General features: G+C 40.8%; 1 protein-coding gene across 1 annotated transcript in view; it reads left to right on the top strand.

Moving 5' to 3' along the window:
• Positions 1-757: 757 nt before the first annotated feature.
• LOC103089624 (zinc finger protein 677-like) overlaps positions 758-23,087 on the top strand; it is a gene marked incomplete at its 5' end in the record, with an annotated part of 45,278 nt that continues 22,948 nt past the window's right edge. Inside the window, 2 exon segments of the mRNA XM_082931143.1 lie at positions 758-1,626; positions 1,795-1,977. Of these exon segments, the coding sequence (XP_082787269.1) occupies positions 758-1,626; positions 1,795-1,977 (1,052 nt within the window).

Here is a 23,087-nt window from a genome sequence, read left to right as displayed (position 1 = left end):
TTGTTTTTGTTTTGGTGCTTACTCAAATCTTTTAGAATTCCAGAGACTATTATTTTTTGTTCGTTTGTTTGTTTTTGTGGTACGTGGGCCTCTCACTGCTGTGGACTCTCCCGTTGCGGAGCACAGGCTCTGGACGCGCAGGCTAAGTGGCCATGGCTCACGGGCCCAGCCGCTCCGCGGCATGTAGGATCTCCCCGGACCGGGGCACGATCCCGTGTCCCCTGCATCAGCAGGCGGACTCTCAACCACTGCACCACCAGGGAAGCCCCAGAGACTATTATTTTGTATAACAGTGATTACTTACTAACTTACCTGCTAGATTTATCATGGTTTACAAAAATGTTTTATCAAGTATTGTTTTGATGTACAGATTCGTAAAAATATTTTTTCTTGCATCATATTCATGTTATTAAACATTGTTATAAATTTAAGGATTAGGGATCTCAATTTTGATTTTATGCTTCCAGTTCTATAAGCCAGTACGTATCAATAGATAAGCTTTCTAATTCTGGAGGATCATTTAATTATCCAGTTATCTGGCAAAAAATATGTGTAGTACATTGTGTATGTGCTTGCAATTTAATTATCTAAGATCAGAGAAAACATTAATATGGGAAAATGTATAAAAAGAAAATTAAAAAAAACTATATCACAGTAGTGTTTGAAGACCATGCTTGAAGAATTTCTGTGTTCATTATATTATTTTTTGTGTAATTATCTAATTCAACATAAAATATTTTTCAAATCTATATAATAGGAAGCCTTTCTGCTGGATTTGCAATCAAGGAGTTATCACCAAGAGAGGACATTACTAAAGGAGAATTATGCCATCTAGTGATCCTGGACAGAAATGACAACCATGGCATCAAGGATTTTGACCTCAAGGAAGTCTGTGCAGATGTGCAGGAGTGTGAGAGTGAGTGGGGATGTGATGCAAGAAATGACAAAGCAGTGCTTTTGACCCATAACGAAAATCTCACTCACGGAGAAGATCAAGATAATAAGTCCTTAATTAATTTTCCTCAGAGTGTTTCTGTAAGAAGTAATGCACGTGAATATTTCACACACGACAAGCCACTCATAAGAAGTTTGTTAACAACGAAAAATAACGTCAGCGTTGCTAGAAACAGAGATCTCAAGTGTTTGGAAAGTAGACCTGGAGTGAGGCTGCAGGCCCAGGCGGCTCAGCTGCAGAGATGTGCAGCTGAGGAGAAAGTGTATGCATGCGGTCAAGTTGAGAAGCCAGTCAGCAGTGGTTCCTCAGTTTCACCACTTCACAGAATTCCTCCTAGTGTGGAAAACACTTTGTCACCTGCGCAGCACAGGAGAACACACACTCGAGAAAAATCTTACAGCTGTAATGACTGTGGGAAGGCTTTTAGCAAAAGCTCAAACCTCAGGAATCACAGGAGAATTCATTCTGGACAGAAACCTTACAGATGTAGTGAGTGTGGCAAAGTCTTTAACCACCAGTCACACCTCACAACACATCAGAGAGTGCACACAGGAGAGAAACCATATAAATGTCATGTATATGGCAAGGTCTTTAGTCGAAATTTACACCTTGCAAATCATCAGAGAATGCACACTGGGGAGAAACCTTACAAATGTCATGAGTGTGGCAAAGCCTTTACCCAGTTTTCACATCTTAGTAGTCATCAGAAAATGCATGCTGGAGAGAAACCACACAGATGTTAAGAGTGTGGCAAGCATTTTACGCAGTGTTCAAACCTTATGGCACACCAGAGAATTCATACAGGAGCAAAACCTTTTAAATGTAATAAATGTGATAAGGCTTTTATTGAACGGTCACAACTTTGGGGTCATGAGAGAACTCATACTGGAGAGAAACTTTACAAACGTGATGAGTGTGGCAAAGCCCTTACAAGACATTCATATCTTACTCAACATAAAACAATCCACACTGGAGAAAAACCTTACAAATGTAATGAGTGTGGCAAAGCTTATACTCAATTTGCAAGCTTCACCACGCATCTGAAAATACATACTGAAAACGAACGTAAGCCTCACACATGTGGCAATGCTATTATTCAAAACTCAAAAGTTTAGGGATCATCCGATTTCATAGTAGAAAGAAACTTTAAAAATAAAATGATTCAGACAAAATATATGCATGTATTCAAGCCTTACTCAACATATGGGACTCTATCAGGGAGAAAGAACACATACAGATGGCCAGCAGGCGCATGAAAAGATGCTCAGAATCACTAATCATCAGGAAAGTGCGAATCAAAAGCTCAATGAGGGCCTCCCTGGTGGCGCAGTGGTTGAGAGTCCGCCTGCCGATGCAGGGGACACGGGTTCGTGCCCCGGTTCGGGAGGATCCCACATGCTGCGGAGTGGCTGGGCCCGTGAGCCATGGCCGCTGAGCCTGCGCGTCCGGAGCCTGTGCTCTGCAACGGGAGAGGCCACAACAGTGAGAGGCCCGTGTACCGCAAAAAAAAAAAAACAACTCAACAAGATATCACTTCACACCTGTTTCCGATGGCTGTCATCAGAGAGATAATAACAAGCATTGGCAATGGTGTGGAGGAAAGGGAACCCTGTGCACTGTTGCTGGGATTGTAAATTGGTGCAACATTTATGGAAAACAGTATAGAAGCTCCTCAGAAATTAAAAAAAAAAAAAAAAACAACGAAAACTAACCTGTTATATGAGCCAGGTATTGCCCTTCTGGCTCTTTGCTGGAAGAAAAGGAAAACACTAATTTGAGAAGATACAGGCACTTGAATATTCATCGTAGCATTATTTCCAGTGGCCAAGACATGGAAGCAACCTAAGTGTCCATCAGCAGGTGAATGCTTAGAGGAGATACAGCATGTGTGACACACACACACACACACACACACACACACACACACACACACAGGAATATTACTCAGCCGTAAAGAAATCCAGCCATTCGCAACAACATGGATGGATCTAGAGGATATTACGCTAAGTGAAATAAGTTAGATATAGAAAGACAAATACTGCGTTATCTACTTATATGTGGAATCTAAGGAAAAAAAACAAGAGAATGAAGACAGATTCACAGATATGAAGGACAAATGTGTGGTTGTTGCCGGAAGGAAGGGTGGTGGGGCGGTGGGTAAAATAGGTGAAGGGGATTAAGACGTACAAACCTCTGGGTATTTAAATAAGTCATGGGGATGTAATATCCAACGTTAGGAACATGTTAAAAAATATTGCAGTAACTGAGGACAGATGGCTACACATACGTTATCATTGCATAAAGTAAATGTTACCTCGTGTGTAGTACAGCCAAAACGAACAATGTTATAATCAATTATATTTCAATAGAAAGAGACTCTACCGTAGAGAGAAACCGTATAAAACTAATGTACGTGATCTTTAATATTTACTCAATTGAATTTTTGTTACAAACACTAAACCTGCAGACATCAATAGGATAGGGACTGTTACAAAAACTCTATACACACATGCTTGACAACATACATGAAATGGTAAAAGCGGAACTGACCACAAATCACCCGTGTGAAACAGATCATTTGAATAAATACTTTGAATTACAGAGTGAATGTGTATTTTTGTCTGTATAGGAATTACTGCGATGTGAAATACAAAACTCTCCTTGGTTAGAATGAGCAATTTCATTCGCACACCTTACAGAACAGCATTTCTGTTTCTATTCACTATTGTGCTCAGTTGCAGAGACTCATAAGGACAAGACCTGGGGTTTGAGGCTTGGAGGACTATGGCATGTGTTACTTTAGTTCACTAACCATTGCTTTAAAAAGCAATGTTTAAAAATTTTTTTTATATAAATTGCATTGTTCTTTATTTTTTGCTTAGGCATTTTATTTATTTGCCTTTTTAAAACCATCTTTCCCTCATCCCAGTTTTATAATTGTCATATATTAACTTTAAACTGTGCAGCAGAATGGTCTTAACATATGTTGTGAAATGATTGCCGAAACAAGTTTACTTAGCATCCATCATCTCATATCGGTACTATGAAAAGAGAAAAGAGACAAAAGTTTTTTTCCTTTTTTTTTCCTTTTAATGAGAACTGTATTGTTTAAAATACTTTATTCCACACTTGTAATGAATTACATTCAAATACCTTTGAGAAAAACTTGTTTACATCATAATATACCTAAATCAGTAATGAATGTCTAAATGTAATATAATTTCAGATTATACATTCATTTTGAGGGTAGACAGTTTTATTTTTTAAATTGTAATGTATCTTAGCTCTTTTCTCTGTTCTTTATCTCAGAAAGTTTTGTCAAATGTGGATAATAAAGCCTGTGAAACATGAAGTCATTGGGATTTATTTTTACCTAAAGTATTATGAAGTTTGCAGTATTTCTGCAAGGGCATTTTGTAGGGAAGTATATTCTCTTTAATATGAACTCTATAGAAAGTAAAACTAGATTATCAACTATCAAATAATTTCATTTCTATAGGAATTTTTATGGCAGTATCTGTCACTTAACATCTACTAGGTATGTTTTCTCACATCCTTACATGTGAAAGATTTCATGTGCAGGAAATGGTAATCATTTGAAATGTATTGTTTGGATAGGGTAAGTAGCGTATTTAAATATTTTCACATAAAAATGAGCAGAATGTCTTGGAATGGCACACATAAACAGAAGAAGATATGTCATCACATAAAAGATCTAGTGAATAGGATAGACTTTAGGATCTTTATAAGGTAAATTACTTTGTATTATGTAATACTGCTAACTAGTCATCTTGGCAAGAAAGACATTTCAGCATGGAGTTGATAGTGGAATTTTTCAGCAAACACAGAACACTATAGGAGAAACTAATTATAGGCAGAAGTCATGAATCCATTTTGTTCCTGGTGAGTTTTGTTTTAATAACCATTTCAAGGCAGCAAAATGGACATATTCACAAGAAAAGGACATTTCCTCAATCACAATAGATTTTGAAACGTCTCTGGTAATATTAAGAAACAGATGCAAATTATTAATGGTCAAACATGTGGAAACACAACGATCTTGTTTGACCTGTGTATATATATTAAACCCTGCGCTAGAAAACTAAAGAGTATACTTTTTTTTTTTTTGCGGTACGCGGACCTCTCACTGTTGTGGCCTCTCCCGTGGTGGAGCACAGGATCCGGACGCGCAGGCTCAGCGGCCATGGCTCACGGGCCCAGCCGCTCCGCGGCTTGTGGGATTCTCCCGGACCGGGGCATGAACCCGTGTCCCCCGCATCGGCAGGCGGACTCTCAACCACTGCGCCACCATGGAAGCCCAAGAGTATACATTTTTGAGCACAGATGGAACAACTGAAATATTCACCACTGTCAAATTTAGGTAAAGAGATTTTATTCCAAAGGATTATGACAGTAAGAGAGAGTGCTGCAACCACAAAATCTGAAAAGTCTCAACAACCAGACAGAAAAGAACTTTTCATTTATACCGAGGGCTAAACAAGTCTAGGGAAAAAATCCCTTACGCAGAATAAATGAGCAGGTGGCATGACGCACAGTTGATCAGGGAACGTTTTACCCTTAAGTCACCTACTCTTGGGAGTGGATGGTGTGGCAACAGGCTTCTTCTTAATTACAGTGCTCAAGCGTGGTCCAAAATTCAGGGGTCTTGGGAGAGGAGAAAAACGTAAGTAAATGTTGCTTAAATCATGTTTACAAGCATTGTTCCGAGTGATCAATGAGGACAAACAATTCGGTAATCGTTGACAAGGCAAAGGGTGGGATTTTGGAGGGTCTGTAGTTGGATGGCTCCTAAGTAAACAAAGGGGCCAACGTAAGTCTCATTGAAACTAATGGGGAAGAGTGGTTCTTTGTAAGTAAGCTGTTAAAAGGAGAAAGGAATCCTTTTACCTTTGCTGTTTTCCAGAGTTACAGAATAAGACTGAAGTCCAACGTTGTCACTATATAATGACACCAAGGAAAATTCAAAAGATAATGTATGTTAATTTTGAAAATTTGAACATTAGACACTCAGTTTCTGAAGCTAGTGATGTTATCGAAAAGTCTTACGGAATAAAGAACAAGAATAGCCACAAAAGAGAAGCCAAGGGCTTCCCTGGTGGCGCAGTGGTTGGGAGTCTGCCTGCCGATGCAGGGGACACGGGTTCGTGCCCCAGTCTGGGAAGATCCCACATGCCGCGGAGCGGCTGAGCCCGTGAGCCATGGCCGCTGAGCCTGCGCGTCCGGAGCCTGTGCTCCGCAACGGGAGAGGCCACAACAGTGAGAGGCCCACGACCCAAAAAAAAAAAAAAAAAAAAAAAAGAGAAGCCAAAAGAAAGTGGATATCCATAGGAGACATGTTTATTCATGACTGGTAGATCAATGAAGTTAAAAATTCAGAAATATGCCAAAGTGCACATGAAAAGTTAATAAGTAGCAAAACCTACAGTGGAGACATTAATATTCGGGAAATGGAAATTCCTATCACAATAAGAAAGGGTCTTATTCATCACATCCTATAGCAAGATAAAGGTCAAAGGGTAAAAAAAAAAATATAGTTGAAACACACCATTATAAAGCAATTATACTCCAATAAAGATGTTAAAAAAAAAAAAGACAACATGAAGGAGGAAAAAAAATACGGTTGAATTATTCAATAAGGCTTGGTTCTCAAGCACCTGACTGTCTAGCCAGTTACTTGCTCACAGCCTCCAACAGAGCCCCTCAGACAATGCCAGGTTTGAGGTTGAAAATTTTCCTCAGTGATTTTTGATGCCTCCAAGTGAATGGGGAACAGAAGTGAAAATTATGCTCTGCAGGGAAGTGAGTGCAAAATGGCACATTCCGCAAGGCACAATTTTGCCTTTCCTGTCACAGTCCAGTTTCCATCACCTACTCTAAAACTCAGGCTTTCGCTTATTAAGAACGTGTTAACTGCCTGGGGTCTCAGAAGTTCCCGGATCAGGCCACGCCCACAACCTCGAGCCCCACCCCCTCCCCGGTCCCAGAGCTCTCAGCGCCTCGCTGCTCAGAAGACCCTCGTCTTTGCTCGCCGAACGTTCTCAACTCTCCTTTTCTGCACCTAGCCTGGCTCCAAAGGACACCAGACCAGTTCAAAGGATCCAAAGTAGAGAAGCAGAACCTCTCCGGAGGGAAGAGGAACAGACCAGAATCTCCCAAGTGCGGGTTCGAAGGCCACACCCAGCGTCCACAGGCTGCGCCCAGCCATCAAACACCGCTTCCACCCACCTGAACGTCCTTTGACGAGCCCCGTAGTGGCCCCGCCCTCGACCCGCCTCCTTGCGCACGCGCAGTGAGGTGCAGACCCGGAACGACGGGCGCTCTCTCACGAGTGAGTCTCGGTTTTTCGGTCCGAAACTAACGGCGCTGTGCAATCTTCAGGCCCCGCTTCTCCACACCTCGGTTTCGGGGGTCTCCCGGTAAGTTAAAACCACCTGAAGGCGGTCGTCGCTCTCGCTCTGAGTCCGCCCCTTTCGCCTCTCGCGGCGTCGGCAGAAGACTGTTCGGTCCTGGGAGTGTGGGTCCGGTTCCCGTTTAAATCGCTCTGAGGCAGGTGCCGGCCCCAACTTTCTGCTTTCGGTCCGTAGAGACACTGACCTCCTGCAGCGACGTTTTCCTACTCTGACTCACCTTTCTCAAACCTTTGTGTGACTCCCGGCTCCCCTCCCCACCCCCACTCCTCAGTACTGTAGCCATCACCCCCTTTCTTTGATGGCTCATTGAGTCATGACAGTTGATGTGTCCTCACACTTGTTTTTCCTTTAATCTCAGAAGCCATTGGATATGTTTTATTTTTTGTTGGTTTGTTTGTTTGTTTTGCGGTACGCGGTCCTCTCACTGCTGTGGCCTCTCTCGTTGCGGAGCGCAGGCCCAGCGGCCATGGCTCACGGGCCCAGCCGCTCCGCGGCATGTGGGATCCTCCCGGACCGGGGCACGAACCCGCGTCGCCTGCACCGGCAGGCGGACTCTCAACCACTGCGCCACCAGGGAAGCCCTGGATATGTTTTAAATGTCCAAATTACTTTCACTCTAAATTTCATTGTTCAGATTATGAGGTTTATATGCTTTCTGCTGTATTCTGTATTGGAACTATTCTCTTATATGTGGTAGATAACTTCACTATGTATGTGGTAAGGATGTTGATCACCTTCTAACACAGAAAACCTAGTTTAACCAGTTTAATATTCAGTAGCTTCTTTCTTCCCTTAAATGATCTGCTCAACTAGTGAGCTCTGAGTTTAAGTGTCCAGCTAAGTAGATTGTCCCCCCAAGTCCCCTTTGTCCTTTCTGTGCAGATATTAACTGATGGGCTGGATTTGTTACTGACCTGGGTTCTTGGACTCTAATTAGTAGAACTTGATAACAGGCCAGACGAAGAATTCAGGCAAAGCTTTATTGGGACTAGTGCTGCAGCACAAGTGAGCGAGAACAAGAAACAGGTGCCCTTGCTCACCCCCTGATGGGGGGCCGTGGTGCGAGCTGGTCCCTTAAAGGGGGTGAGGGTAGGGGCAGAGAGGTGTAGCTTGGGTGGTCTGCCCACCCCCTTGGTGGTGCTGGGTGCAGGGATCATGTGCAATACCCTGCTTTTGCTCTCAGCACCTCAGAAGTGGCACTTGGGTTTCGGCCTTTTTATTTCTTATTGTTCATAAGCTGTTTGCCCAAGCTGTCATGTATGCAGTTATTTTTAGTGCCTTATGGCTTCTTTGTATTCTGTGTTCAGGACACATTTGTCCAGGTGCAGGCACTGTAGTCACGGGTCCCAGGTTCTAGCCTTTTTTAGATTGATGTGAAACTTTGTTCCCATAGAACCCATGTGTTCATGATGAAGAGATTGTTAGGGCTCATCTCCACGGGTGACCCTCTTTCTTGTTTTTCTGGAGGAATAACTATTTGTAATTTCATATTTTTTGACTGTAATGTTTTCTGGAAAAGAGGAGTTAAACGTTTGAGTTTGATTAAACCATGAAAGAGAAGCTTCTCTTGCTCGGGAATATGAAAAGTAATCTGGAATTAGGACATTTAAACCCTTTCTACCTAAACCTATCTAGGCTGCCACTTCTACCCAATTCTGCTCACCTAACTCAGATTTCTTCAGGGTAACTTGGTAAAATTACTCCCCCTCCGAGCCTCAGTGTACCCACCTGTGACATGGAGAAGATAGAGGAGACCAGTTTGCCGGGTTATAACTGAAATTTTAAACATGTTCCGGTCTACCAACAATTATGAAAAAACACTTAAAAAAAGAGGCAGGGGCATAGGCCCAGAGTTGGAGGCATACCTTTTTCTCAGCTTGTCTTTCTCTGTCTCTGTATCAGGGGTAAATCATAAGTTTGATTGTGTCATCTCTTGCCATTAAATCCTTTTATGGTTTCCCATCACCCTCGGGACAAATTGTTCAGTATCGTTCCAGCAGGGAGCTCTGGAGATGGGGTGGCCCCCCAGATTTGCTCCCAATTATTGCATCAGATAGTAACTCCATTCACAATCCGTGTTGATCCAGGGGGCAGAGACTTAGCTCAGTCAATTCCAGGTCCTCCTCTTAGCTTTCAAAAAATGGGGGAAGAGTTTCTGTCACCTCGTGGTGCTTTTTAAAATGGCTATTATAAACAGTACTATTTTCCTCTCCCCCTTTCTACTGTGGCTCATGCCATCCTTTTCTAAATTTGATGTATCCTCACACTTGTTTTAACTTAATCTCAGAACCCATTGGATATATATTTTTTAATATTTATTTATTTGGCTGCGTCTGGTCTTAGTTGCAGCACATGGGATCTTTAGTTGTGGTGTACAAACTTTTAGTTGCGGCATGTGGGATCTAGTTCGCTGACCAGGGATCGAACCCGGGCCCCCTACATTGGGAGCACGGAGTGTTAGCCACTGGACTACCAGGGAAGTCCCTGGATATATATATATATATATATATATTTTTTTTTTTTGGCGGTACGCGGGCCTCTCCCTGTTGTGGCCTCTCCTGTCGCGGAGCACAGGCTCTGGACACACAGGCTCAGCGGCCATGGCTCACGGGCCCAGCCGCTCCGCGGCATGTGGGATCCTCCCGGACCGGGGCATGAACCCGTGTCCCCTGCATCGGCAGGCAGACTCTCAAACCACTGCGCCACCAGGGAAGCCCCCTGGATATTTTTTAAATTTCTAGATTGTTTTCCCTCTAAATTTTATTGTTTAGATTGTGAGGTTTATATGCTTTGTATCCTAACTTGGAACTATTCTTTGATGTCTGGTAAATAACTTTACAGTATTTCACTATGCGTGTGGTTAAGGATGTTGATAATCTTTTAACATTCAAAACCTAGTTTAACTAGTTTAACATTCAGGAGCTACTTTCTTCCCTTAAGTGATTTGCTAAATTAGTGACCTCTGAGCTGAAGGCTCCAGCTAAGTAGATGCTCCCCTCTAATCCCCTTTGTCCTTTCTGTGCAGATGTTGAAGGATGGGCTGCATTTTTTGTTTGTTTTTAGTTTTTTGGCCAAGCCACATGGCATGTGGGATCTTAGTTCCCTGACCAGGGATAGAACCCGCACCCCCTGCAGTGGAAGCATGGAGTCTTAACTACTGGACTGCCAGGGATGTCCCAGGATGGGCTGGATCGATGTGGAATTTCGTTCCAACAGAGCCCATGTGTTCATGATGAAGAGACTGCTCAGAGCTCATCTCTACAGGTGACTCTCTTTCATGGTTTCCTGGAGTAATAACTATTTATAATTTTGTATTTTTGATTCTATTTTTTTGGGGAGTGGAGGAATTAAATGTTTGAATTTGATTAAACCATGAAAGAGAAGCTTCTCTTGCTCAGGAATATGGAAGGTAATCTGGAATTAGTACAAACTCTTTGTATTTAAACTTATCCAGGCCACCACTTACACTCAGTTCTGCTCACTCAACTCAGACTTCTTCAGGGTAACTTGGTAAAATTACTTCCCCTCTGAGTCTCATGTGCCACCTGAAACATGGAGAAGATAGAGCAGACCAGGTTTTCAGAGTCTGAGCAAATGGGATCCCTGAAATGATTTTGAAAATTGGTCTTGTGTTTGCATTTGGCAGGTTTTTTGGTTGTGTGCCCAGTTATCATTAGAATTTGAAACATGTCCCAGTCCTCCAACAATAATGAAATCCACTAAGAAAGAGGCAGGCGCTTAAAGCTCAGAGAAAGAGGCATGACTCTCAGGTTCTTTCTCTATCTATGAATCGTGGGGTAAGTCTTTTTTCTTTTTTTCAGACTTGTGATGGTTTCATAGTGTATGCAGATGTCAAATCACTGTTTAGTATATTTTAAACATGTATTGTACATAAATTATACTTAAAAAAATAGAAAAAAAGCTAATGTGACTTTAGAATACATTGATATAAATGCAACATTTGACATCAATATCATAGAAACAGATGGTTGGTTCTTCATCTCTTCAGTAGAATATTCTGTTTTGGACTTTGGGCCAAATTTTAGGAAGAACCTTTGACAACGTAGGATGCCTATATGAGAAAGCAGAACCGGGCCAAAGGACTTGTGACAACTTTCTGAATAATTGCTTGATTACAATCTTCACATAAACACTGGAGCACTGTAACTGAGTGCAAGAAACAATATTTATTGGGTTATGATGTTTGTCATAAAAAAATACACAGTATGTTTTACTGAAGGCAGAGGTTATGAAGAAAAGATTAGACCATGTGGAAATATGTAGTGTTGGATGTGTTTCTGTGTGTGTCCACGCTAATCAGTATCAACGAGAGTATGAGTGGAAAGGTAATGCAGTCAAATGGAGGACAGTTCCTACTCTGATTACGTTGAGGGGGTAAGAAGGCTACTTGTTGAAGATAGAAAATACCTCATCAATATGGACTACCCTAGCTCCTTAGGTATTATTATATCCTCATATTTAATGACCTGGTTTCAGTCCCAGCTGGCACAAAATCCACTTTTTAAATAGTGCTCGAGAGTGAACTGATGAGGATGATTATAATTTTTGTGACTTTCTGTTTGAATTAAAAAAAAAAATCCCACAAGGACTCAGAGGCAAAGTATATACAAATCAATTTTCACTGCAAAGTAAAGGAGCTGTTACAGTGGAGGATTCCTGGACTGAATGTCAATATCATGACATAGTGTGAGTGTGTTTCGTGTTTGGTAATGCAATCATTGTTGCTTCTGTTGTGGTCATCCATTTCCAATGCCTGGTGTCAGTTTATTTATCTCTTGTAAAAATAAAATACTGTGTGTGTGTGTGTGTGTGTGTGTGTGTGTGTGTGTGTGTGAAAAATAAATAAAAAATAAATGAATAGTGCTCGAAGTTGCACCAGTGGATGTGTTGGGAGCCACATACTTGTAACTTCTGGTATACAGACAAATTTTAGCACTAGTAATCCAGTAGGAAAGTAATAAAATGATATTTATAATAAAATATTACTATGAAAGTAATATTGCTGTAAACACAATGACATCTACCAACTGGTGTATGCTTACTTCTGCTTCTGCAGTTATACCTCTGACCATTCAGTGTCAACAACTTATTTCCAGTAAGACACTGAAACACAGATATTTCTTTCCTAATAATTATGCTTTCATCAAGTGTTACATGATTAAGGATATCGTCTCGGGAGTTCCCTGGTGGTCCAGTGGCTAAGACTCCACACTGCCAATGCAGGGGGCCTGGGTTCAATCCCTGGTCAGGGAACTAGATCCCACGTGCTGCAACTAAAGCTTTCGCATGCCGCAACTAAAAAGATCCCACATGCCGCAACTAAGACCCGACACAGCCAAATAAATAAAGGATATCGTCTTACCACTCAAACGCCTTGTTTCAAGTGGCCTATAAGCAGACCCCGCTCCACACCGAATGATGAGGAGCTGGGTAAGTCAGTTACCATAAGGTGGGCTTTCAAATTATGTTCAGAAGAGATCTCAGGAGGTGGCTGCCAGCATGTGGAACCGAATGCAAGCTACCGGAGTGGAAAACATGTTCCCTGTTACACAGAGCTTACATTCTTTTAGGGAAAATAGATATGTGGATATTTAAAAACATACCTTGTTAAATGAAATAACAGAAGCATGCGTAAACTGCAGAGGTGAATGATTCTTTCTGGGTGGGATTAAATGGGACCATTAGGGGAAGAGAAAGAATCAGGAGAGGCAACTCTTACAGCCATTTCATCTTAGTTTATTTTTATTATTCAAGTTGGATTTAAATAGTTTATATTAATTCAACAGCTAATGAAGGAGAAGCAGCATTCCAAAATAAAGTAAGTGTACTGTCAGGGTGGAGAAGAGAATATTAGCATCCTGCAATGTTGCTTGGATGCAGAGCGTGACGCAGAGAGTGAAAGAAATGCAGGCAAAGCAGGGGTCCTGTCACCAGGGGACTCACGACATAGTCTCTCCTAAGGAGCTTGATTTGATCCTGTTGACACGAAGAGGTCATTGAGAGGCTGAAACAAGATACTAATAGGTCAGTGTTGCATTTTAAATAGTGAACTCCATAAGTATATGGATTATGGATTGAAGGAAGAAGAAATCACAGGCAAGGGAAACTTTGCAGATCTTTGAAATTATCTGAGTGACACGTGAGGATGCGTGTGGGGTAGAAGGCATCATATGAAAGGAAAGGATGAATCTGAAACCTATTGAGAAGGTAGAGTCTGTGTCATTTGATGATTTACTAGATGTAGGTAAGAGGAAAGGATGGAGTAATTGAAGATGATACATTCTTCCCTGGAAGAATAGATACTGTGCCACTAATTAAGTTGAAGAAACAAGTATAATTACAGGTTTTAGGGTAAATCTTAAGTTTAATTGTGTCGTCTGTTGGCATTAAACCCTGTTAGGGTTTCCCATCGCCTTCAGGACAAAAATCTAAAGTCTTCAGTATAGCTTCAGCAGGGAGCTCTGGAGCTGGGGTGGCCCTTAGGAGTTGCTCCCACTTGTCGGATGGGACAAGCATCCTGTCCTGCATCAGCCAGTCACTGGATGCTGGCTTCCTCGGGAGGAGCCAGGGGCTGGGACGAGGCACTTGCCTCTGGCTGAGGGCCAAGTGAACAAGGACGGCGCAGTTGCAGCGCTGGGCGTTCCAGCAGCAGCAGGCAGGGCTTCCTGAAGAAGTGGGTGACAGGCTCACCGACTGGTCTCCTTACAGGAGGTTATTTTGTCTGCATCCCTCCTGTTGCTGTGGCCCTTCTCTCCCCCATATTAAGGTTCTCCCTGTGTGTATACTTGTGGCGGGGGTTGGGGGGAGGAGGTATGTTGATTCTAAGCATTTAAGAACATATTTTTGTTGCACAGAATAATCCTACCTGAGAAAGAAGCTCAGAGGAAGAGGAAAGAAAGGAGAAGGAATGGCCCTTTCCCAGGTGAAAGTCATATTCTTTGTGTACTGTTCTCTCCTTCCTAAAATGACACGTTTTGGACGCGCTGAGCTTCTTGGTCTCTGAAGGTTCCTGTCTAAAATATTTACTCACACACAGGGCCTTCCCTCAGTCTCCTGTCACCTCCCTGCAGATTCCATTGTCACTGTGACCCAGTGACGGGGAACTTGGGAAGAGCCCCCTTTCAGGTGGTCATCCTGTGAAAGGTTTTATACTCAGGCGTGGATTGGAGATGGGGAGTCGGCTGTGTGGTGTCAGTGACGTAGGGCAGTGAGGATTGTTTAGTGTACCCTTCTGGGTGCCCCTTCATCTCCATGTAAACCAGGATGAAAGCGACTACATATGTAAGTGATGTACTACTGTGCACAGATACCTGAGGAGGTCTGGGAAGGAAGACTGATATGGGGAAACTTGCTTTGTCAGATTTTATAAGTGCCTTTGAAATAAGAGGAGTGAATCAGTGTTTTTCACTCTAAAATACCAGTACTGTAAAGTAGAATGGGAAGTTGAGAAACAAATAAATAATAGGGTGTTATCTAAGAATAAGGGTTTTAAAAATTATTCACAGCACGTTTATCTTAGAGACCCTCTGTTCATGTAGGGACTCTCATGCAGCATGTGTTTTATTTATTTATTTATTTATTTAAAAAGATTTACTTATTTATTTATTTTGGCTGTGCCAGGTCTTCGTTGCAGCATGTGGGATCTTCGTTCCAGCATGCAAGATCTTTGGTTGCAGCATGCAGGATCTTTTTTAGTTGCGGCATGCATGTGGGATCTAGTTCCCCAACCAGGGATTGAACCTGGGTCCCCTGCATTGGGAGCGTGGAGTCTTACTACCCACTGAACCACCAGGGAAGTCTCAGCATGTGTTTTAGACAAAGATGGTTATAATTTAGCCAAGACATAGGAGCACAAATTTCTGTCATCAGATAGACTGGAGCCAAATTATGATTCTACTGCTTGTTGTTCAGTGTTATATTTTTTTGTTTTAAACACTTAATAGATACAGTTTTGTAATTCAACTTCACACAGCGATGCAGTTTAGAGACTAAGAAGTAAAATATCCCCTTCCCTGTCACATCTTAACACCATCACTTACTGTCTCCGTCAGAAACCACTGTTCATTCTCAGTGCAAATCTTACAGCGGTACATTTATATATGGAAATGTGATTTTAGAAAATATTCTTTACTAAATATTTTGTTAATGGTATTTTATTCTTCAAATTTAAATATCTACATACCATGTATCTTAGACTTGTTTTCATGAACAGACATAGAGATGACTTTCTTTTTTGTATCCTCAGTGGAGCATTCTCTTAATGAAGATAAATGGGTCCTTTACAGTTTTTACTGTTATAAGAAAAGGCTGGGACTTCCCTGGTGGTCCAGTGGTTAAGAATCCACCTTCCAATGCAGGGGACGCAGGTTTGATCCCTGGTTGGGGAACTAAGATCCCATATGCCGTGGAGCAACGGAGACCCTGCACTGCAACTACTGAGCCTGTGCACTCTAGAGCCCATCGCCACAACTAGAGAGGCTGCGTGCCACAACAGTCGTCCATGTGCTACAACTAAGACCTGATGCAGCCAAATAAGTAAATAAATTTATTATTATTTTTAAAAAAAAGCCACAGTGGCTGCTTCTGAGCATGCCGACTTTACTACAGATTTCTAAGAATTTCTCCAGAATGGGAAGCTTGAGCATGATTACTGGGTTAATAATGGTGTTCATAAGGAAGCACAGATACTACAGTTACCAAATAAAGATTTTAAATCAACTGTCTTAATCGTACTCAGAGACTTAAGGGGAACCATGGACAGAGAACTAAAAGAAAGTAGGAGAAAACTGTTTCAAGAAACAGAAAATATCAATAAAGAGAGTTAGAAATTCTAGAGCTGAAAAGTACCACAACTGAAATTGAGAATTCACTAGAGGATTTCAACAGCAGATTAACAATCAGAATAAAGAACAAGTGAACATGAACATAGGTTAATTGGAATTATCCACTCTGAATAGAAGAAAGGTGGTAAAAAGAAACATGAACAGAGACTAAGAAACTTTTGAGACATTCCCAAGAATACCAGTATACACATAATAGGAGTCCTAGAAGGAAAGGAGAAACAGGAAAGGGCAGAAATAATATCTGAAGAAATAAGAGCTGAAAAACCTCACAAATTTATTAAAAATGTGAACCTGCAAATCCAAGAAAGTCAACAAACTCCAAGTATAAATTCATAGAGAGCTTGGGTAAGACACATAGTAGGTTGTTAAAATACAAAAAAAGAATGTAGAGAGTAGCAAGACAGAAATGACTTCTCATGTACAAAGATGCTTAATAAAATTAATAGTCTCTTTCTCAGAAGCTGTGGAGGCCAGGAAGGAATCTGATGATATATTTAAATTTTGAAAGATTAAAAAAAATTCATTATCAGGCAAACTATGCTTTAAAATTGATAATGAAATTTAGAGACTCCTAGATAAACAAAAGCTGAGGAAGTTCACACTGACAGACTTATACTACATGAAACACTAAATGGAATTCTTGAGGCCAAAATGAAGGGCTACTAGCAGTACCTCAAAGGCACAGGAACAAATAAAGAACAGTGGTAATATAACTACATAGGTGTATATAAAAGGTAGTATTACTGTATTTTTTGGTTTATAACTCATTTTTTAACCTAAATTAAAAGGCAAATATGTAAACAATCGTTATAAATCTGTTATTGAATGCAGAATGTATAAAGAAGTAATTTTTGACAATAACAATATAAAGGGAGACAGGATATATATATATAAAATATATAATCTGCAGGGTAACCACTAAGAAAATAATTTTAACATATACAGAAATGTGAATATGAAGGGAATCAAAATGTTATGCATGTACAGACATACACAAAGAAGGAAATGAGGAATTACAAGACCAAGAAAATATTGGACATACAGAAAGCAAATAGCTAAATAGCAAAAGTAATTCCTCCCTTGTTTACTGGGTACTTTTAATATAAGTAGATCAAACTCTTCATTAAAAGTCAATGCAAGAATTTTTATAAAATGATTCTACTGTATCTTTCTACAGAATGCTTGCTTTAAGATACTCAAATAGGTTGAAAGAGAAAGGATAGGAAAAAACATTGTGGAAATAGTTACCAATCTTAGCTACACTAATGTCAGATTAAATAAACTTTAAGTCATAAAATTGTTACCAAAGTTCAAGGATATTTATATATATATATATAAAATTATATACATGTATATACATATATATAAGGTACATGTATATGTATTTATATACATAAAAGAGTCAATTCATCAAGAAGATGAAACAACTGTAAACAATATATACATAGGTACAAATCCCCACATTTTTTGAAGCAAAATTTGAGGAGAGATAGACAGTTCAACTATAATAGTTGGAGACCTCAAAATACTCTCCTTTTAAACTTTTTTTTTGGCTGTGTTGGGTCTTTGTTGCTGCGCACGGGCTTTCTCTAGTTTTGGCGAGTGGGGGCTACTCTTCATTGCGGTGTACGGGCTTCTCATTGCGGTGGCTTCACTTGCTGCGAAGCATGGGCTCTAGGCACATGGGCGTCAGTAGTTGCAGCCTGCAGGCTCAGTAGCTGCAGCATACGGGCCCTAGGGCAGGTGGGCTTCAGTAGTTGTGGTGCGCAGGCTCAGTAGTTGTGGCACGCAGGCTCAGTAGTTGTGGTTGCATGGGTTTAGTTGCTCCACGGCATGTGGGATCTTCCCAAACCAGGGATTGAACCCGTGTCCCCTACATTGGCATGCAGATTCTTAACCACTGCACCACCAGCGAGTTCCCTCAATACTCTCCTTTTAATAACCAGACAGGAGCTCAATAAGGAAATAAATGACTGAGCAAAACTGTAAACCAAGCAAACACTGTAGACCTAAGAGAAATATACAGAACACTCCGTATAACAAAAATAGAGTGTACTCAAAACTAGGAATAGAAGGGATTATCTTTGGTCTTAAAAAGTATATTTATTAAAATCTCACAGTTAACATCATACTCATTGTTAAAGATGGAAAGCTTTCCCATGTAATCAGGAAGAAGCAAGTGTGGGGACGCATTTTGGCACTATATGTCAACATTTTACTGAATATCTAGCCAGATAAATTAGACCCAAAAAAAGAAAGAAAGAAAAGTCAAAATTAAAAAAGAAGTCAAACTATATTCACAGAAAACATGCTCTTATATGTAAAAACATCTGAACAATCCTTAAAAAGACCATTAGTGATAATAAACAAATTCACTGAGGTTACAGAATACAGTATCAATACCCAATATTCAGTAGTATTTCTGTATTGAAAGTATTGAAAGTAAGTGAAACAATTCCATTTACAAGACCATCAAAAAGAATAAGAATTTAACCAAGGAACTGGAAGATTTGTACAATGAAAACTAAAAGTATTGCTTAAAGAATTGAAGGAAAATTTAAATAAATGTCAAGATATCCTTTGTTGATTGTAAGACTTAGAGTAGTTAAGATGGCAGTACTCACCAAAGTGTTATAAGGATTGACAGCAATCCATGTCAAAATCCCAGCAGCCTTTTCTGTACAAGTGAGAACCTGACCCTTAAATTCATTTTGAATTAGTATGGACCCCAAATACCCAAAATAAGTGTGAAAAAGAGTAAAGTTGGAGGACTTACACTCCCAACATCAAACCTTACTGCAAACCATGGATAAACAAAACTGTGGTTCCAGCTTGAGAAGAGTAATATAGATCAAAATGATAGACTAAGAGTCCACAAATAAACCCATACGTCTATAGCCTATTCCTTTTTCACACGGTGCCAGAAACATTCAAGCAAAAAAAGTAGTCTCTTAAAAAGTAGTCTCTCCAGTTGTACTGGGACAACTGGATATCCATGTGAAAGAGAATGAAATTGGACCTGTGCCTCTCACCATATAAATCAGTCAATTCAAAATGAATCAAACACTAAGCATAACAGGTAAAACTATAATACCCTTAAGTGAAAGCATAGGGATAAATCTTCATGATGTGAACTGACAGTGGATTTTTTTTAGATAGGACACTGAAAGCAAAAGATAGACAAAATAAGTTGAGCTTCACCAAAATTAATAATATTTGTACACTGAAGGACACTGTCACATAACTGAAAACATAATCTACCAAGTGGGAGGAAGTATTTCCAAATCACATATCTGGTGTCTATTATCTAGAATATATGAAGAACTCCTATACGTCAAGAACCAAAATACAAAGAACCTAATTATAAAATAAGCAAAGGACTTTAATAGACCTTTCTTCACAGAAGATAGAGAAGTAACCAAGAAGCAAACAGATGTTCAATGAAATTAGTAATAAAATGCAAAATCAAAACTACCATGAGATATAATTTCACACCTGATACAATGACTATAATAAAACAGAATAACAAGTTTTGGTAAAGATGTAGAGAAGTTAGAATCCTGATAAGCTGCCAGTAGCAATAAATGTTGTAGCCATTGTGGAAAACAAAACCATGTGACCTAGTGATTCCACCGCTAGGTAAATACCAAAGAGAATTGAGAAGAGATAATTCAAACATATACTTCTACATGAATGTTCCAGCAGCATGGGGCTTCCCTGGTGGCGCAGTGGTTGAGAATCCGCCTGCCAGTGCAGGGGACACGGGTTCAAGCCCTGGTCCGGGAAGATCCCACATGCTGCAGAGCAACTAAGCCTGTGCGCCACAACTACTGAGCCTGCACTCTAGAGCCTGCGAGCCTGAGCTACTGAAGCCTGTGTGCCTAGAGCCTGTGCTCCACAACAAAGAGAAACCGCCACAATGAAGAGTAGCCCCTGCTTGCCACAACTAAAGAAAGCCCGCGCCCAGCAACAAAGACCCAACGCAGCCAAAAATAAATTAATTAATTAAAAAAAAGAAAAAGAAAGTTCCAGCAGCAGTGTTAGTAATAGACAAAAGGTGATTATAACCCAAATGTCCACCAAGGAATGAGTGAATAACCTGTGGTTTACTCATGCAGTGGAATATTACTCGGCCACGAAAAGGAATGCAGTACTGATACATAACTGTACTGAGCATGGCTGAGCCAAAAAAATTATTCACAGTGAAAGAAACCAGACAAAAGGTCACATTTTATACCATCCCAGTTATATGGAAATATCCCAAACAGGTACATCCATTGAGACAAAGCATTAGTGGTGTCCAGGGACTGAGGCAAATGGGGAAGAAAGAAGCAACTGCTGAAACGGGTAAAGGATTTCCTTTGGGGATGATTGAAATATTTTTGAACAAGAAAGAGGTGATGTTTGTTCAACATCATAAATGTACTAAATGCCACTGAATGCTACTTTAAAAATGGCTAACTTTATGTTGTATGCATTTCACCTCGGTTACATAAAGAGAAGCGTAACTTGCTCAAAATTATCTTACATGGATCAGTAAGAACATTCACTCCAGCCAAGTCAATCCTTACGCGTCTGTTTCTGTAAGTTTGTGTCAAACTCAGAAATCTCTCCTTGTCAACTTGGTAAAATGTGCTTTCCTTTCAGGGACTGTTTATGTTCAAGGATGTGGCCACAGAATTCTCTCAGGAGGAGTGGGAATGCCTGGACCCTGCTCAGAGGGCCTTGTACAGGGACGTGATGCTGGAGACCTACAGGAACCTGCTCTCCCTGGGTGAGGATAATTTCCCTCTGAAAGTCGGTAACTACTTCTGTATATCTTTGCATTTCCCCTTGGGAGTCTTTTAAGAGCCCCTAGCATGCTTGCGAGAGTTTCAAATCCCTTCAAGAGAGTGATTGAAGCTGTTTGTATTCAGAATGAAAGGCTTCATAAAGTGGCTTGTGACTAACTTCCCCTTTCTTCAGAAGTTTGGCACATGCTTGATTAGTGGTGGTTTGTAGAATATTAGCAGTCTGAAAGCCTTATGGCAAATTAAAAAAAATTTCAATCTGTGGTTTTACTCTTGAGCTTCTGATTCAGTAGTTCTTGGAAGGGTGCTAGATATCTACGCATTTAAAATCATCTCTAAATATTCAGGAGGCAGTCAGTTGGTTACTTTTTGAAACACTTTTCTAGATCCATCTATAATATCCTTTCTTCTTAGCTGAACAAAGCACTGAGTATAGCGTTATCATGTTGGGTTTTTTTTTTTATAAATTGAAATCTCTTTTGAGGTGAACAGTATTTTCACTATGGAACAAGGGGAAGAGCCCTGATCTGTGGAAAGTGAAGTGAAAATACGGAAAAATACAGAGAGGTCAGGATGTATTACTGTTATTATTTTTTTTGGCCTCAGCATGCTGCTTGTGGGATCTTAGTTCCCCGACCAGGGGTTGAACCCAGGCCCTCGGCAGTGAAAGCACAAAGTCCTAACCGCTGGACTGACAGGAAATTCCTGGTCAGGATATATTTAGATGTGAACTTAAATGAGAGCTCAGGTGGGCACAGAGCAAGCTTCTTCATTAGATATTCTTTGAGAAGTTCTCCTCAAATGGGAAAGAACCATGGGAAAATAAAAGTCCATTTCATATGAGTTCTCAAAGGAAATTTAACCCCGCACAAGCATCCTTATCACTGTGTTACTCAAATATATACAAGTTTAAACTCCCACTCTGCTATGGTACTCCAGCTCATTCAAAGCCAAAGCAAAGGCTTTATTTATCATGACCTATAACACTCTACTATCTGGCCCCTCCTACCATTTTGATGTCTTGGTTTGAGAGGGATGGAAAGTCCTCTTTCCCCTTCATCTCTTGGTTTTCAGTTAATACATATCAGAGCTAAGTCCCCTATAGTTCTGACCCCAGGACCTATTTAGTTTCCTCCACATTTTATAGTTTTCGGAGAACTTCTCAGGGGATAGACAAAATAGCTGGTCTTCCACTGTATCTGGGGTGCCATGAATCTTACGGGGCTGTGTCAGGCCTTCTCTGCCCGTTCAGGCTCCTGAGCCATTTTTTCAGTTTGCCACATGTATGTAAAGAGGAATGGGGTGCACATTTTGAGGTTGTTACTCAAAAGTAATATAATGACTACAGACTGAGATCCTCTTTGATCCCAGCTGCTACATGGTAGTATATCTCAGCCTTTCAGGTGTTCACCCTACTACAGCCTGTGGGTAGAGCATACCACCCCTTCTCAAGAGGACCACAATTTGACCCTGTCATTTTTTTCTCATATCTTGTATTTTTCTCCCTCTTCCAGCTCTCTGCCTAGTACTGGAACACAGAAAGACCTTAATCATTCTGATTTCTTTCTCTCTTCTAAGATTTTGCCTCTGAAACTTTTTTTTAAATTTTAATTAAAAAAAAATTATTTGGCTGTGTTGGGTTTTCGTTGCGGCGCGTGGACTTTCTCCAGTTGCAGCGAGCGGGGGCTACTCTTCGTTGCAGTGTGAGGGCTTCTCATTGTGGTGGCTTCTCTTGTTGCGGAGCACAGGCTCTAGGTATGTGGGCTTCAGTAGTTGCAGCAGCAGGCTCAGTAGTTGCAGTATGGGGGCTCATTAGGTGCGGCACATGGGCTCTAGGGTGTGGAGGCTTCAGTAGTTGTGGCACACGGGCTTAGTTGCTCCGCGGCATGTGGGATCTTCCTGGACCAGGGATCGAACCCATGTCCCCTGCATTGTCAGGCAGATTCTTAACCACTGTGCCACCAGGGAAGTCCCTGAAACTTGTTTTTTTTTTTTTTTTTTTTTTTTGTGGTACGTGGGCTTCTCACTGTTGTGGCCTCTCCCATGG

The sequence above is a fragment of the Lipotes vexillifer genome, unplaced genomic scaffold, assembly GCF_000442215.2.
Source record: "Lipotes vexillifer unplaced genomic scaffold, Lipotes_vexillifer_v1.1 scaffold553, whole genome shotgun sequence".
NCBI classification, from domain to species: Eukaryota; Metazoa; Chordata; class Mammalia; order Artiodactyla; family Lipotidae; genus Lipotes; species Lipotes vexillifer.
This window is presented reverse-complemented; position numbering and strand designations above follow the sequence as displayed.